We start from the raw sequence: 19,244 nt of genomic DNA, 5'->3' as shown, positions 1-19,244 counted from the left end.
ATTATAAATAGGGCTGCTATGAACATAGTAGAGCATGTATCCTTATTACATGGTGGGGAATCCTCTGGGTATATGCCCAGGAGTGGTATAGCAGGATCTTCTGGAAGTGAGGTGCCCAGTTTTCAGAGGAACCGCCAGACTGATTTCCAGAGTGGTTGTACCAATTTGCAACCCCACCAGCAGTGGAGGAATGTTCCTCTTTCTCCACACCCCTCTCCAACACCTGCTGTCTCCTGAATTTTTAATCTTAGCCATTCTGACTGGTGTAAGATGAAATCTCAGGGTTGTTTTTGATTTGCATTTCCCTAATGACTAATGAAGTTGAGCATTTTTTAAGATGCTTCTCCGCCATCCGAAGTTCTTCAGGTGTGAATTCTTTGTTTAACTCTGTACCCCCATTTTTTAATAGGGTTGTTCGGTTTTCTGGAGTCTAACTTCTTGAGTTCTTTATATATATATTGGATATTAGCCCTCTATCTGATGTAGGATTGGTGAAGATCTTTTCCCAATTTGTTGGTTGCCGATTTGTCCTCTTGATGGTGTCCTTTGCCTTACAGAAACTTTGTAGCCTATTATCATATATGGGGTTAGTGAACATATTTTCCAAATATTTATGTTGCCGATTCATCCTAATGCATATTTAAAAGTCTCATTTAAGTTTTTAATGTAAAAAACAAAAAAGCAACTATTTATTTACTTATTTATACTTGAACAGATGTCATTGTTTTATGTTCTAATCTACAAATCAGTAGATTAGTAGATTAGAAAATCTGATATTTTTTCTTTTTGTGTGAATGGTAATGTTGGCTGGCCTGGAAATTGGTGAAATGATAAAAGGAGGGAGAAACTTGACACATACAAAGAACACAGTAAAGTACATTGTATATCAAGAAGAATACCTGGGATTTTAGTGCCTTCAGGTTCAATAGCCACACCCAGCATATCACACCATATCACACATATTCCATAACTGTGATAAAATACTTATCAAATACCTTGTTATATATCTATGATACAGCACCTGGTAAACACTTACATAAGGAAGGTTTTGGGTTGGTTTACTTTGTTTTGCTTTGTTGTGTTGTGTTTTAGTTTGGTTTAGTTTGGCTTATTTTTGTTTCATTTTGTTTTTTGTTTTTTGGGTTTTGTTGTTGGCATACAATTCCAGAGAAAATATGCCATCATGGCAGATGTGTTCAACAAAACCGGAAAGTGGACAGTTATATCACACTAACTGTAGGGAAACAAAGAGATAAGTGATTGTATTACGTTTCTTTTTTGTTAAATCTAGCACCTGTCAATAGAATGACACCACCTGGGTGTATTGTGGGTCTTCCTAACACAATTAACCTAATCTAGATAAGTCCTCAAGGCATACTCATAACGGTTTTGTTAGGGTTTTATAGTTGTGAAGAGACACCATAAACTATGGCACCACTTACAAGAGAAGACATTTATTTGGGGCTGGCTTATAGCTTCAGGGTTTCAGAGATTTAGTCCATTATTGTCATGGCAGGAAGCATGATAACATGGAGGCCGACATGGTTTTGGAAAGGTAACTGAGAGTTCTACATCTGGATCTGTAGGCAGCAGAAAGAGAAAGAGATACTGTGTCTGCCCAGAGCATTTGACATCTCAAAGCACACACTATTGGCACACTTCCTCCACTAAGCTCATACTTCCTAATAGTGAGGTTTTACTATCTCCTCCCTAAGAGCTTATGGTGCATTTTTATTCAAACTACCATACCATATGTTTGTCTATACAATGATTCTAGACCCTTTCACCTGACACTCAGTTTCAATAAATGTAGGTCAAATCCTTTTTAACACAATATCCAGACATATATAACATTTAAGATATAACCATACACCTTTATTCACATAGGCACATATCTATCTTATAAAGTAGTATAACCAGTCTAACTTCAAAAGTGCCTATAATCTTCAACACTGAAACAATATGTAAAGGTGCAAAGTCTTACGGCTAATCTGAGACATATATGTGCTCCTCTGAAAAACAAAACAAAAGCCCCAAAAGACAATAAAACATAGTCTTCTAGCATGCAATAGCACAGGATAAACATCAGAAAGAGGAAGAATGTCAGCATAGTTAAGAATGAACAAACCAAAACATCACTGATATTTGGCACAGCAAATGCCCATTTATACATCTCCATGGTCCAGTTTCTAGGGTTCCAATGACAGCCTCTACAATTCTATGGCATTTAGTACATGTTGATTTTCTCTTGAACTGGCTCCAATTAATAACTACAGATTTCCTTTGTGAATGTCCTATGGTTATGGCATCTCTAATGTTCTAGAAACTCCACTGCAAATGGAGACCTTATGTTCCTATCTGTATGCAGAACCCTCTTAAATCTCTGTTTCAGAAACTCTGATCCTGTCATACTTTGTGTATCATTAGTGTTGCCTTGTAGTTGTATAGGCTTCTACAGTCTAAGTCTGTGGAAAACTCTTCTTAAGCAGATATATTTCAGCAGAAAGGCCCATTTGTGCTATTCTAAGTTTAGGCTGTCTATTTTAACAAATTGTTGCTTTAGGTGAATGGAATCTTGCTCTTGTTCTCCTAGATATTTTCCTGTTGTCTCAGTGCACAGTACTGAGTTTTCCTAATTACACTATCCCCTTAAACAGTTACAGAGGTTAGACACTTGCACTCTCATTTGAATCTTTCAACTGGTTTACATAACTTTTTCCTCATCAAACTCTACATTTTTCAAGTCTGACTGCTAGTCAGACTTTCAACTAGTCTGACTGCTCACTGGGCATTGCCTTCTCTGCTCTGGTGGTTGGGCGGGTCACCTGCTTAATTCAGAAATTGTAGATCTCAAAAAACAATGGACTTCACCTTGGTCTGAGCACTCCACCCTAGGTGGAGGGGTTTATGGCTAACACAGGAATTCCTACTCAAAGGCTGGGAGAGGAGCTTCACCTTGGTCAATGTTAAGTTCCTGCCAGGTGGCATGGGACCCCAAAAAGGCTCTCAACAGTCCCTCATTGAATCCTCCCTCTGTAACTGCATGAATTGCACTCCTACTGTTTTCCTACACTTGATCTAAGCCAAAAGGCCTAGAAACGATCCTACTGTTTTCCTTATTATCCCTATCATTAAAAAAAAAAATAACATCAGCAACAACAAAACAAAGAAGTAGGAGTATATTTTGCCTTACAGGCAAGTGTAGCAGGGAAGACAATAGCATAAGTACCTGTGCTCTGCCTCTTGAATAATTCTGTATATTAGCCCATGTCATATTGATCAATATCAATTGTACAACATCATTTGATAAATAGGATAATGTTTTAAGGAATGATTTGTATTTGACAACAATATGAATTGTCCAGGTATTGTATGGTTGTAGATCTTGGAGCAAAACCATAAAGTTCATCCCAGAATGTTCAATTTTTAAACTTCTCTTTGCTTTAGCAATGCTAATGTTTATTTTCATCCAATTTTGGTTGAAGTAATATTTATTGTTTTGCTTTTATTTGAAAGGCTTTTTATATGATGGGAAGTGTTGCTCTCAAAGTTAAAAATAATTCAGTTTTCTTTAGTTATGTGTTATACTAAATACCTTATACCAAGTTTATTAGGTTAAATGACAATGACTTAACAGTTAAATACCTCTAATGTATAAGTCGGATATTTTTATTCATTAAAGGATCACAGTATCATAATAGCATAGTAAAATGTTTGAGATATATTTATTTTGAGATTCTATGTTTTAATAAAAACATAGAATTGATCCATGGGATCTACAGCTCTTGAACACCTACAGGAATTCTAATTTTATTTACACAAAACTTTTCATAGTAAGATATACGGTTAATTAAGTGTGAAAATATGAATTTATTTTATATACTTTTTTGATGAAGGGACTCTAAGAAATTTTAGTTATTATCTTATATGATAATTTATCACAGCATTCAGGATCTTACATTAGGATTTCAAGATGGAAATATCATCTAAGAGTAACTGAGACATTACTACGTATTAAAAAATATTCCTTTTGTACTTGGGATATTACTCAAAGTAGCTTATGATATCTTCTTGCATATACCTATGTATTTTTTGAGATAATAATTTTTCTGATTGAAAGGAGTAGATTATACAAAGTTTTGGCAAACAGGTGCTTTGTTAACTAGAATAAATGCTGTGTTAACATTAAATTTGGTAATTCTTAAAATTTATTCTTAGATTTAAAATAGACATGGTTATATTAGATAACTTAAAATAATTTGTGTATATTCTTCAGAATGATTATTTCCACAAACAGTATCTTTAAAAAGAAAACATTCATCCTAAATACATTTTTGATTATATTGTTTGGTCTTAAGAATTCCCTCTTTGAGTCAAATATCAACAGCTGTGTTACAGTATTTAAGTTACTGAGTGACACCGAAACACTTCCTAAAGCAAGCGACCCAGGAGACATATCCATACTTGTTAAGAACACAGGAGATAAACCAAACACAAAAGTGTTTGGATGCTCAATTGAATCCATGCTCATTTGATACAATATTGGTTCTATTGATACAACCTAAGGAGAAAATGAAATTGTCTACAGAGGAGTGATAAAATTATATTAATCATTTAAGAAGACAATGATATCTTTACTGTTTTTTCCTCTCATTTGAGCAAATGTTTTAGAAAAAAACTTATATTTATGTAAGATATAAATGGTAATAATTAATAATAATAATTATAATAATAATAAATAACCAATTGAATTTGAAATAGTGACAACAGACTAAAGTTCTTACTATAAGAACATAATATGGTTCAGTTAATTCAGAGATGAAAGAATAAGACCGGGAAGTACAGACATGTTTATTTTAAATAGTATGTTCTACTGAGGATGTGATCACATGTACTCTTATATATATATGTGTGTGTGTGTATATATATATATAATTATATATATATATATATAATTTTATACATAGTATATATTTCATATAGACATATATGAATTTATCTTTAGATATACGGATATATTATATATTTCTATATGTTAAACAAAAATTCTTTCATCTCTCTAAACACTACCTTACATTCCTTCCTACCTTCCTTCAAATTCTTTGCCTTTTTTTCCTGTAAATACTATTGCTTATATATATGTGTGTGTTTGTGTTCATTTAAATATCACCTGTTCATATAATGATTTTTTTAACTAATGTTTTCAGTGATGACCATTTGGCATAAGATTTTATTGTCATAGAATAAAAGAAAATTGTGAACCCATATGTTTGTTTCTAATGCATCAGGAGGAATAAGGACGACAACTACAGAAAAGTATGAACTTTTCAATAGAGTTCTGGATGTCAGAACATTTTTGCTCCAAAGTTGTTGACAGTTACAGGCACACAAATTTGAACATTCTTAATTTAGTTGCTATTCATTCCTAAATCACTTTGTATTCTTAGAGCACATAATAATCACATTTTTAGAATTGCCCTAAATTTCATTTTAGTGAAAGAAAATAGTACATTATGTTTTTTAATGTTCAATTAATCACTGTTGAAAATGCTAGTTTAAATAAATTTAAATTATTAATTTGTTTCAAAAGCATTATCCTGTTATATTGAGGTTTAGTTGGTTTAGTTTATTTTTTCTGCATGTTTAGGACCTTAATCTTTTCACTATACAAATGTTTGGCATAAGCTTTAGCTTTTGTATCAGACTTTGTGTCTAGTTAATTTCTGCTCATAAAATTTAATTTGGAAGACTAGCCATCTGTGTTAATACTGGATTCTGCATTTGTTAGGAAATCATGAATCCTTTAAACTAACCACAAAATTGTATATAAAAATACCTAAAAGACCCATTCATCATAAATGCATTGTTGATAAGATTGTTTGGTCTTGAGATGCCCTCTTTGAATCAAATATCAACAGCTGTCCTTTCTCTTTTTTTCCTTTGTTAATATTTTATTTGATTAGAAGCAAAATTATAAGTTCACTATTTCAATCAAACTAAATGTTTTCAAAGTTTATACATTTTGAAAAAATCTCTTATTCCACTGACAGCTTTTAAATCTTTATATAACAGGCACTTTTGAAAATTAAGTATTTTTAAAAAATGATGACATTTAAAGATGGGCCAACATAATTATCATGAAATTCATACTTGTTACTAAACAATGTCATTTTGTGTCATCTGCCTGATGATATGAATCTTAATAATGTGCTCAATCATTTATTTTGATGGCTACATCATATTCATATCTGTCGAACATGGAAGGGATTAGATGAGCATGGTTGACATATTTTCAGTTTTGACAGAGAAATTATGGTGGCTACAAATAATTCTCTTTTATTATCACTTCAGTGTAATTAAATACTTCTTATAAATCTTTTTTAGTACGTATTCTGTAGTTATAGGTTTTCTTTAAGTTTAATTTGAATCTTCAAGATTCATTTCTATTCATGTATATGTGGCAACTCAGAATTCATGGGACATGTATGTAGATGCCCAAGTTATCCCATAAAGTATGTTGCATACCCCAGAGTTCAAGGTATAAGCGGTTGTAAGTTACTAAGCATGGATATGGGAAATAAGATTGTGTTCTCTGAGAATGAAATATAAACTCTTAACTACCAAGACTTCTTTTCCACCACCACCTTAAAATACTTCATAAAATGAAATAAATGGGAAAAAATGAAAATATTTATTTGTTTGAAACATCCATTTCCTAAACATTGAGCCCAGAGTCTATTAAAAATAGACTGTTGATTTCTCTGCTCTATTATTTTGCCCTGTTATATTTTTTGTTGTAAAATATATTTTCAGTGATATGGAGTGTATGGAGATGTGGCTCCCTGTAAATAAATAGTTCAGGTGTTTTTTACTTTAATAGTCCAGGACATAGTAATGGTATTAAAAGAGAAATAAGTAATTTAAAGCATTTATGAGGAAAACAGTTTATATTCTGCTAAATGTAATTTAAGTCTTGATATAAAATGATATAAAATGATTGATTATAAAATGATTATTAGTCGTGATTTATTTATTTATTGCAAAATAGTGGCCATAATTTACTCTCCTTCTTTCCTATCTCCTTCCTCTGTACTCATCTATTTTTTTCTGAGTGAGGGCTATCAAACACAGCAGCAAAACATGTATTTGTTGGCTTACTTTAGATACAGAGAAGGAAATAATCAATTCTACATTGAATTGGTGAGGCAAAGCTTCAGTATAAGTATGACAGAAGATTAGAAAATAAGCTTTGATAATGGCAAAAGAAAAAAAATGTGAGTTCTGGATCAATACTTGTTATGATAACATCTGAAATGCGAAGTAGGTATATGGAATATATACACGGCAGTAATATTTTTGAGAGTTTGAACCACATAAATGAAGAAAATTATTTGCACTACCTTTAAGGACCCCAGACAATTGTGTGCTTTTTAGCCTAGTAGAAATATTTGAGTGCCTGATATGTGCTCAAGAAATGACACTTTGTTTCTTCTACAGGGATGAGTTACTGGTTAGCAGATCTAATTCTGTGAACTAAACTACTGACTACATGCCCTCTTTTTTTAGCATGTAAATTAATCTAAATGAATTATCTGTGGGAAAAGAAAAGTTTGCCACCTAACAAGGATTAATTTCACATTTCTCAAAGACATAGACAGCTTTTGACTTGGTAGCAAAGGTACATTGGTAGTTGTTTATATTTAATAGTTATTTGTCTATATCCAGAAAATATATATAAAATAATCCCCCTCCTCATAAAAAGCCTACCAAAGATGTAATGATGCATTTTGTATATTTTACCATGGAAAACCTGGTTAAAATTAAATAATTTGTGGCAAATACAAGGATCACTAGATATTATTCAGGGAGTGGGGGTCTAGTAAGGGGGAAATCATTTGAAATGTAAATAAAAAAATTTATCGAATAAAAAAAAAGAAATTGAACAAGTTCCACAACTCATTCCTCTTATTAGGACTTGTTTGTTTATCTCAATATTTTATTAATGTCAGTTTATATTTTCTTCCACTTTGTATATGTTACCAACCTATCTCCTATAGAAGTGAAAATTCTGCTGTAGTTCATGCCTCTAATTTGTGCTCTCAAATTTTATTATTCACTAAGAAGAAAAAAGAATCATTTTAAAACAAAGAATACAGGCATTCATTGGGTTGTCACTAAAAGTTCAGATCTTTTAGAGCAAATATTAAAGGACTTGTTGCATCCTGTAGACTTGAAATTCATCTCATTGAATCCCTAAGAACTTTCTTGAGTTAATTTTATATGTGGCTTTATGTCTGCATGTCTTCATTTGTTACTTTTGCTACATTCATTATTAGTCTTGGTATTTATTGAACCCCCACAAAAACATGAAAAAATATTGGTCCTTGTGTATTATAAATTTTTAATACACTTTAATATTCTGATCCAGGAAATATATCCAGCCATTCCTTGTGCAGAGGAAGGTTACATTTTTTTTGCCTTAATTTATACTACATTTTTTTGCCTTAATTTATACTTAGCCCCATTACTAAAGGTGTTTATCAGCTCTAGGGGTTCTTTGGTTGAATATTTGGAGATGCTTATTCATATTATTTTATCATCTATGAATGGCAGTACTTTGACTTACTCCTTTATAATTTGTATCCCTTATCCCCTTGATCTCCTTTAGTTATTTATTTCTCTAGCTACAACTTCAAGTATTATATTGGATAGATATGGTAAGAGTAGGCAACATTGTCTTCTCTTCAATTTTAGGGGAAATGCTTTAAATTTCTCCCATTTAATTTGATGTTGGCTATTGCCTTTATTTTATGTATGTCCCTTGTATCCATGCTTTCTCTCAATCTTTTAAATGAAGTTACATTTGATTTTCATTGACGATACATCCAACAGAGAGCTAATAATCCAAAATATATGAAGAACTCAAGGTACTAGACACCAACAAACCAAATAACCCAATTAAAAATGGGGCACAGAGCTAAAAAGAAATGACAATTCTTAACAATAGGAGAATGACTGGGGGAATCACCATCCCTGACCTCAAGCTTTTCTTCAGAGTAATAGTGATAAAAACTTCATGGTATTGGTACATAGACAGACATTTTAATTAATGGAATAGAATTGAAGACTGAGAAATAAACCACACAATTCTAGACACTTAATAAGGAAGCCAAAAAATACAATGGATAAAATAAAGCATCTTCAATAAATGGTGCTCGTCTGTATGTAGAAAAATGAAAATAGACCTTCCACAAACTCAAGTACAAGTGGATCAAGGACCTCAACATAAAATCATATACACCGAGTCTAATAGAAAAGAAAGTAGGAAAGAGCCTTGAACTCATTGGCATAGGGGGAAACTTCCTAAACAGAACACCATGGCTGATGTTCAAGTATCAATTGATAATGATCAATTGATAAATGGGACATCATGAAACTGGAAAGCTTCTGTAAAGCAAAGGACACAGTCAATAAGACAAATCAGCAACCTACAGATTGGGAAAAAATCTTCACTAACGCCACACTTGATAGAGGGTTAATATCCAAAATTTATAAAGAACTAAAGAAGCTAACCACCACAAACAAACAAACAAAAAAAAACAAACAAAAACAAACTAACAAAAACAATTCAATCAAAAAATGGGATATAGAACTAAACTGGGAAGTTAAAACAGGAATCTCAAATGGCTGAGAAGCACCTAAGGAAATGTTCAGAGTCCCTAGTGGTTGGAGAAACACAAATCAAAATGACCCTGAGATTCCACCTTATGCCAATCAGAATGGCTAAGACCAAAACCTCAGGTGACAACACATGTTGGAGTCAATGTGGAGAAAGAGGAACACTCCTCAATTGATGGTGGGATTGTAAACTGCTACAGCCATTCTAGAAATTAATCTGGAGGTTCCTCAGAAAATTGGAAATAGATCTACCTAAAGGCCCAACAATACCACTCTTGGGAACATACCCAAAAGATGCCCCATCATTTCACAGGGCACACGCCTCACTATGTTCATAGCAGCCTTGTTTATGACAGCCAGAAGCTGGAAACAACCCAGATGACCCAGGACAGAAGAATGGATACAGAAAATGTGGTTCATTTACACAGTGGAATATTACTCGGCTATTAAGAATGAGGACATCTTGAGTTTTGCAGGCAAAAGAATAAAAGTAGAAAATATCATCCTGAGTGAGGTAACTCAGACCCAAAAGAAAATGCCTGGTAGGTACTCACTCATAAGTGGATATTAGCCACAAAAAAAGGTACAGAATACCCAAGATACAGTCCACAGAACTGAAAAAGATCAACAAGCTGAAGTGCCCAAGTGAGGACATCTCAGTGCCAGTTGGGAGGGAGAAGAAAGCCATAATAAGTAGGAACAGAGAGAGGGACCTGGGGCTGAAAGTGGTTGGGGTGGCAGGGGTAAAGAGAGGAATCTGATCTGGTACTGGGTGAGGGAAAGGCCTAAAGCTTCAAGGACCAGCAAGAAGAATGGAAACAGGCAGCTTCAGGAGATAGGAGGTTGGGGGGACCGTCCAGAATGCACCAGAGACTTGGGAGGTAAGAGACACTCAGGTCTCCACTGATGGTAGGAGCACAAACTTATACAACCACTTGGGAAATACATATGGTGGTTCCTCAGATGATTGGAAATCGTTCTACCTCAAGACCCAGATATACCACTCCTGGATGGGTATATATATAAAATCTATTTCTTGTGCCAATGCATCCAAGGCTTCTTCTCACCTTTTTCTCTTCTATCAAGTTAAATGGGTCTGGTTTTATGTTGTGGTCTTTGGTCAACTTGAACTTGCATTTTGTGCGGATAGACATGTATATATTTGGAATCTTCTACTTCCAGCTATTCCGTTTGATAAGCACCATTTGTTAAAGATGCTGTCTTTTACAAGTTTTTCTTTCTGGCTTCAAAATTTAAAAAATATCAGGTGTCAATACATCCGTGGATTGATGTCTGGTCTTCAATTTGATTCCATTGTTCAGTCTGTCTGTATTTAATGCCACACCATCTCTTTTTTATTGCTACAGCTCTCTAATACAATTTGAAATCTGGAATGATGAGACCTCCAAAAATTTTTTATTGTTCTGGATTGTTTTAGCTATCCTGAGTTTTTGTTTTTCTAAATGAAGTTGAAAATTGGCCTTTCAAGATTTGTAATAATAATGATGATGATGATGATGATAATAATAATAGTAATGATTATATAAATATATACATAAACATTTTTATTTTGATTGGATTGAATTAAATATATAGATTTGTTTTTGTAGATGGCCATTTTACTATATTAATACTACTGACCCATGAGCTTGAGAGATTTTTCCACCACTGATAATCTTCAATTTCTTTCTTAAATGACTTGAAGTTATTGTGATACAGGTCTTTCACTTGCTTGAGTATTGCTTAAATTACACCAAGATAGTTTATATTATTTGAAGCTACTGTGAAATGTGCTAATTCCCTGATTTATCTCTTAGTCCATTTGTCATTTGTATATAAGATAACTACTGATTTTTTTGAGTTAATCTTATATCCAGCCACTTTGATTACAATATCTAGGAGCTATACATTTTCCCTGATTTCCTGGTGGAGTTTTAGGGTCAGTTATTCACACTATCATATTATCTGTAAATAACATTACTTTGATTTTTCCTTTCTAACATGCATCATTTTAGTTGGCTTATTGCTCTGGATAAAAATTAAATACTATATTAAATAGATATGGAGAAAGTAGATAGCTTTGTATTGTTCTTGATTTTAGTGAAATTTCTTTGAGTTTCTCTCCATTTAATTCTATGTCAGCTATAAACTTATTGCAAATTGACATTATTATGTGCATGTATGTCCCTTGTGTCCCTTACCTCTCCAGGACATTTATTATGAAGGCTACTAGTTCTTATGAAAGGATTTTTCTGTATCTAATGAGATGATTATGTCCTTCTTTCCTTCCAGATTGTTTATATTGTGGAATACATTTACTAATTTTTGTATTTTAAATTATCCCTGCATTGATGGGATGGAGGTTATGTGATACGGGTAGATGATCTTTTAAATATGGTCTTGGATGTTGCTTTATTGAGTATTTTTACATCTATATTTATGAGAAAAATTAGTCTATAATTCCTTGTTTATTGAGTCTTTATATGGTTTGTGTATCAGGGCAACTGTAGCCTTGTAAAATAAATGAGGCAATGCTCCTTCTGTTCTCTTTCATGAATCTGCAGTATTGGCTTTAACACTTCTTTGAATGCATGGTTGAATTCTATGGTAAAACCATATGCCCCTGACCCTTTTTAGTTTGGGGGAATTTTAAAGACTGTTTCTATTTCTATAGGAATTATAGGTCTATTTAAATTGTTGAACTGATTTTGACTAAACATTGGTGAATAGTACCTATCAGGAAAAATAGACAACATCTAATTTTGTGACCTGTAGCCAAACTCTTCTACATATACTTACACTATAAATTTGGTTCTTTAGATAAAAGAGCAAATATAGAATTTGTCTAGTCACACCCATTTTGAGTGAATTTTGGCTAAAAAGTTGTCATCAATATGTACAACAATTTCTGTTCATGCATGTTGATGCTAGTTCCTTGTTATTATCAATAGTATAGAAATAAATAGATGTGCAACCATATCTATATTAAGGTATTTGCCAGGTTCATATTCACTCAGATAGAGTAGATTAGTCATTTGGTAATTATACTTTTAGTTTGTGGAGAAATGTCTGATTTAACATTAAAAATGACTACTCATGTTTATGCTACCACTTATAATAAATAGAAATTTCTCTTTTGCCACATTCGAGTAAAAATTTGTTTTTCCAGGTGACAATCATTGTTCCTGAGAAATCTGGAATATAAAAACAGTCCAAATTTATATATATATATATATATATATATATATATATATATATATATATATATATATATATATATATTATGTCTAAGACTGTGAACGAGTTAAAAACATTTATTTATCATTTGTCTTGTTTTAGAAATGGCCTCTTCTTTTATTCATCCAGTTAAATTGGGGCATTGAAGGTTTATAACTTAATTGTATTTCTTTATATATTCTAGATATTATTGATTTTCTCTCTTCTGAAGTTAAAAGGCATAGAATGTTTTTGTCTCTGATGATTGTGTTATTCACTGTTGTGTTACTAGTGAACAGTTTTAAGATAGAAGAATGTGATGTTTCAAAAAAACAGGAATTAAACTTTGAAATATATAAAACTAAAACTATAAGAATTAACTGGCTCATTTTAATCAAAAGAAAAGCAAGATTTAAATTTCTCTGCTTTAAATACTGAATGGTGTATATTTTGTGAATTATTTTCATGAAAACAAGACTTGATATCTAGTCCAGACTGGTCTGACATGTGAGCCTTCTACTTCTCTAGAATATTGTGATTACAAACTTGTGTGACTATGTCTGGGGTCAAATGGAAAAGAATATTCTACCAATAAAGCATAGACATGGTATTCTTTTAAAGTATATTTTTTTACATATTTAAAAGCACAGCGAGATTTTCAAAGGCATGTGACCTATAAAGTTCATTTTAGAGAAGTATTGTGTTTGATAGAACCCCAAGATCTGGTATTCAGATTAGAATGTCAAGGGTTTCACATTTGCCATCCACAGGTGACTTAGTTAATGATAACTGAACTTGATATTCTCCATAAATTTCTTTAATTCTTGTCACTGAACATTTATAGAAGACGCATCTTATCTTTACTTTTAATACATAACTGTATATGTTATATATTACATTTATTTCTTAAAATTTATTATGAATTTTGCCTATTGAATAGAGTCTGTAGTGTAGAGTTTATTCACCACATTCTGTCTTTCTAAAATACATTTCTGAATGTCCGTTCAATTGTAGCCTTGGATCCACTGTGCAGTTCTCCTGTGATGAGGATTATGTCCTACAGGGAGCCAAAAGTATTACTTGTCAAAGGATAGCTGAAGTGTTTGCTGCTTGGAGTGACCACAGGCCTGTATGTAAAGGTAAAAAAAAGTATTACAATAAAATATTCCGTGAAGATTCTGTGATACTCATGTTTTTAAGCTTGATCATCATTAAAAATAAAATTTTAATGTATATTCTTTATATTATCATTGTCCTTGTGCTTTAACAAGTTAAGAGAAGCTGGGGACCACTGCAATTTTAATCAAAAGTTTCCAAATTGATAATCCTCTTTTTTTCATACATTTTTATTCGATGTATAATCCTAAAAATTACAGTTGAATCTGAACACATGTAATACCAAGCATTAGAGACTGTCTGTTGTCTTTGAAAATACTCCAATTATTTTTTCTATGAGAGAGTGAAATAGATATTTTAAACTAAATTCCAACTTCTCTTATAGAACTTGTCACTTTACTGTAGTGAGGGCTGTTACTAGTGATGAAGACTCAATTTAACTGAATTTAAACTAAAGCCAAGTAATAATTGGTTACCAGTTATCACAAGTATATCCTAATTTTCCTCTCTCTCCAGCTCTTTCTCTCTCTCTCTGTCACTCTGTCTCTGTTTCTCTGTCTCTCTGTCTCTCTCTGTCTCTCTGTCTCTCTGTCTGTCTCTGTCTGTCTCTCTGTCTCTGTCTCTGTCTCTCTCTCTCTCTCTCTCTCTCTCTCTCTCTCTCTCTCTCTCTCTCTCTCTCTCTCTCCCCCAGGGTGTATGACTGTGTGTACATATCTTTGTTCTTACTCCAACTTCTAACATAATTCTTCAAATAAATTATTTCCCTATAAATGAAAGGGGTATTTTCTTTTCTATCTTTATCAAGTTTTGGTTGAAATTTAATTGACACTGTTAACAAATCTTTATGAGTCATAACATATACATACATATACATATATATGTTGTGTAAATATATATATAAATATATGACTACATTTTCAAGTGAAATCTTTAATATCTAGAGAATAAATGAAGTGAAGCTAAGGTTGCCAGATTAGAATACTTCATCTTTTTCAGATGAAAGTTCATATACATTAAAGTATGTTTATTATACTTGTTTTCAGCCTCCAGTGAACATAAGCTCCAGATATGGAGGAGCATAGCCTCCAGTTATGCTGTAAACTAGTACATTCTGATAACTCATACAGTTAGCTTATAGAATCCATACCATACGTTTTAGACATTGAAACTAATGTGTTGATATACTTTTATATAGACAACATTTGCAAGAACCATGCCACTAGGATGAGCATATTCTCATATAGCAAGAACTTACAGTTTATACATATAGAAATAAAACCTACTTCTCAAACTCAAATGCCAGACTCTGTGTTTTAACAAAGCATCAGAATAACTATGATTTCATTGAAGACAAGGTCTGAATATCATTACACAATGTTATCTCTTTTTTTAGCTTTTATATTGTCGAACACTCTTCCCACCTTCTGACTGCCTCTTTGCCATCTGGTTTGCTTATTCCTTTTCCTCTTTTTAAAACCTGACTGCTCACTGAAAAAAACTGTTCTACCCACACTCCACCCCTCCTCTTTTGTCCTAGCTCCCACACCCACTATACTTCTTCAAATAAAAATTCTTACAAAATTATACAAGCATTCTTTATTATAAACTTTTGCTTTGGAGACAAGGTCTTGCTATATATCCCCAACTGACCTGTAACTTATATACACCAGGCTACACTCTTATTAATATATTAATACCCTGCCTTGATCTCCTTAATTTGATGGTTGCAAGTGTTTATAAGTATTCGTCACCAACCTTTATGAAGCTGTATTTTGAATTGCAGTTTCCTATTTCTATTGCTTGACCGTGAACCTGTGATTACTTTTAATGGCTACATTTCTGCATTTGTTGGCATATCAGTTGTTGTGACTTTTTAGTTCTTCTGAAGAGATTTTTTTTTTTTAGTCACTATACCCAGGGGATTCTTCTTAGATATAAAGAGAAAGATATCAGAATAGAGAAGGGGCATATGTACTAGGTACTATAAAGAGAAAAGATATTTCAGCATTGGCTCAATATAGAAGTTAAGAAAAGTAGATATGTAGTAAGTAAAGTTTAAAAATGATATTCAAGTATATATGAATAGAACAATCTTGTGTTGTTAATAAATATGAAGGAACTGAAAAAGGAGTTATGTGGGAGGGAATCCACAGTTACTACAACATTGTGACTGTTATTTTTAACATTCACTATGTGCCAGGCATTATGTTAACAACTGCATATACTTTGTCTCATTTACTTCTCAAAAAAAATTGATGGAGGCATTACCATCTCCATTTTAGAAATGAAAAGCAGAAGGCTGAATGCGACACAGCCTTCCAAATCTTAAAGGACTGCAACATTTTTTAAAAGGATTCTTATAAAATGGGGATGAAGATCCAGATTCCAAAGTATCAAAAAGGGAAACACAAAGAAAAAATATAAAACACACAGTAGTGCACTGTACTCACTCAGTAATTTTAGACCCATATAAATGTATTTCCTTTTATCATTTTTATTTTAAGGTTTTACAAGACTGTATGCAATATAATAACACTAAAATGCATTATTAGTACAATGAAAATTATGAAATTTAAGAACAAGAGTCTTAGGTTTAAGAACAGTGTCTTAGGGTTTCCATGGCAGTGAAGAGACACCATGACCAACGCAACTCTTATAAGTTACTACATTTAACTTGGGATGGCTTAAAGTTTCAGAGGTTTAGTTTACCATTGTCATGGTGGGAAGCATGGTAGCATCCAGGCATACAAGGTATTGGAGGAGCCAAGATTTCTATACTTGATTCAAAGACAGGAGAAATGGTTCAGGGACTGCTCTTTCAGACGTCCTGAGTTCAATTCCCAGCAACCACATGGTGGCTCGCAACTATCTGTAATAGGATCTGATGTCCTCTTCTGGTATGTTTGAAGACAGCAACAATGTATTCAAATAGACTAAAAAAAAAATAAAAAAAAAAAATAAAAAAAAAAAAACAAAACAAGAAAAGGCACAGGCAGCCAAGAGATCAGTAGCATTGCACTCTGGGCATACCTGAAGCATAGAGAACTCAAAAGCCCACCTCCATAGTGACATACTTTTTCTAACAATACAATACTACAATACCCCCTCTCGTAAGCCACACCTCATAATAGTGCCACTTCCTGTGGGCCAAAGATATTTAAACCACCACGTACTTCTAGGTCTGATGATATATATCTATAATCCAATCATTTAGGTGGTAGGGTCAGAGAGAGGAATAGTTCAAAATCATTGTCAGCTAATTTGGAAGATCTAAGCCTGCCTGAGCTATATGAGACCGTATCTCAAAACTGTAATAAAAATGTGATAAAACTAAATAAGTATTTACATATAATGGTGTGTTGATTTTTAAACAAAAATTCTACTCTACTGTGGAAAGTATTATAGTTGCCAAACATACAGACATATTGACTGTCATATATACAAGCATCATACATTCACATACAGAATGTTATATTAACGTATGCATACAACATGGACACACAAAAAAAGCATTGACTCATAGATTATGTTCAAGCATTTTGTGAAACAAATTCAGAATATCATGTTTCATTGAATTTATCAGTATCCTGAACTGGTCTACACTCGAGATTAAATTACAGCTATAAAAAATTATCATGGCTTATAAGTTGTGTGTTTTAAGTATTCCAACTTTTCCTAATATTCTTATGCACATTTTTCATTTAAAAATCAATGTTAAAAGACATGATTTATTCCAGAAAATGATGCTGATGCCAACATGGGATCACAAGCAAACTAAAGGAGTTTGAGTCAAATTATGGAATTTAAGATCTATATATAGAATGAAACAAACGATAAACGTTTTTCTTTATTTCAAGACATTTATTTCATAAAATTGGATGAATCATGTTGATTAAAGATTGTTCTAAGACATAAATTACATGTTTTGCCATTTTTCATAAATGCTACAGTTGAGTACTCATTGCATGTCCAGAATGTGTTTTGAATGTTAATGTTGTTTCTCTTGGATTCTAACATACATCCTAGTATCACATATATCTTTAGAAACAGGTATTCTACCATTGGCGACTGGGATATATAAAATCTATATATTCAAAAGCCATCTATTATGATAATTACATCCTAATTTACATTATTTCTGCAGATGTTAACCACGTCTACAAAGATTTACCTGCTTATTGGTTGTAAGGCACACATACATATTGCTTATAAGCCATCGTTGCTACTAGAAACCACTTGATTTGGTCCTGGGAACAGTAATGGAGGGAACCTGCTGACACAGTAATTGAAGTTTTAAAATGACTATCCACTGTGAGTCTGAAAAAAGAATAGTTCTCGAGTCTCATAGGTGCTTGGACAAAATAAATATGCTTTTGTTTCTGAGAGTGCTGTAAATAGCAGTATCAGTGTACTGTGCCTGTGAAAAATCACTAATATAGTTGCTGTCTTCAAATTGTATGGTTAGAGCAATCAAGAAATTGTTATTTTTAAAAGGACATAATTTCACAAGAAAAACAGCAAATTATAAACTAAAAGAAAGATAGTAATAATTAACATAATTATACAAAATGAAATATCATTTTCTAAATATGGAATAAATAGATGTATATGAAGTATTTGCTATTTTACAATTAGGAAAATAATTATGTTTTACTTAATATGCACTGGATCCACATAATGAAGCCTATGTACAATACCAGCTTTTATAGTTATTGGCATACTTATTTGTGGTTTCTGCACATTTAGTAAGTGATAATAGTGGGGAGAATCTCTAATATTATTAATCTTAAAACATTTAACAAATTTAACAACAGTAACCTGAACAAATTATTTTGAAGTATCCAATCAGTATTTATTGAGTCATGTAGAACTTATGAGAATAGTGGTGAAGGTGACTCAGAGAAGACAGGACAAAAATGTCAAAGAGAAACTGAAGCCCTGTGTGTTGACCTATAAGCCACAATATCACTCCTTAATTCCTATATCCAATCCTTCCATAAATTATCTTTCTACTAACTTATTAGTTTATTAATCATTTTTATTCAAGACTCAGCATGAGTGATTATGGTAAATTATATGCTATGGAATATCAAATTTGGTATAATTTTGTATTAATGGCAAATCATGCTCACAAATCTAAGAAATATGTATTAAACTATGTTAAACAGCCAGGTACAATGATGTGCAATTTTATGTGAGAAAGATATTCTCACATTTGAAATAATATTGCATGT

General features: G+C 32.4%; 1 protein-coding gene across 3 annotated transcripts in view; it reads left to right on the top strand.

The window, feature by feature from the left end:
• Window positions 1–19,244, top strand: part of Csmd3 (CUB and Sushi multiple domains 3) — a 1,209,570-nt gene that overhangs the window by 477,642 nt on the left and 712,684 nt on the right. For all 3 annotated transcript variants that reach the window (XM_052161507.1, XM_052161506.1, XM_052161505.1), the window contains one exon: window positions 13,909–14,033. In XM_052161507.1, coding sequence (XP_052017467.1) covers window positions 13,909–14,033 — 125 coding nt within the window. The remainder of the gene's footprint in view (window positions 1–13,908; window positions 14,034–19,244) is intronic.

Source organism: Apodemus sylvaticus, chromosome 17 (genome assembly GCF_947179515.1).
Source record: "Apodemus sylvaticus chromosome 17, mApoSyl1.1, whole genome shotgun sequence".
NCBI classification, from domain to species: Eukaryota; Metazoa; Chordata; class Mammalia; order Rodentia; family Muridae; genus Apodemus; species Apodemus sylvaticus.
This window is presented reverse-complemented; position numbering and strand designations above follow the sequence as displayed.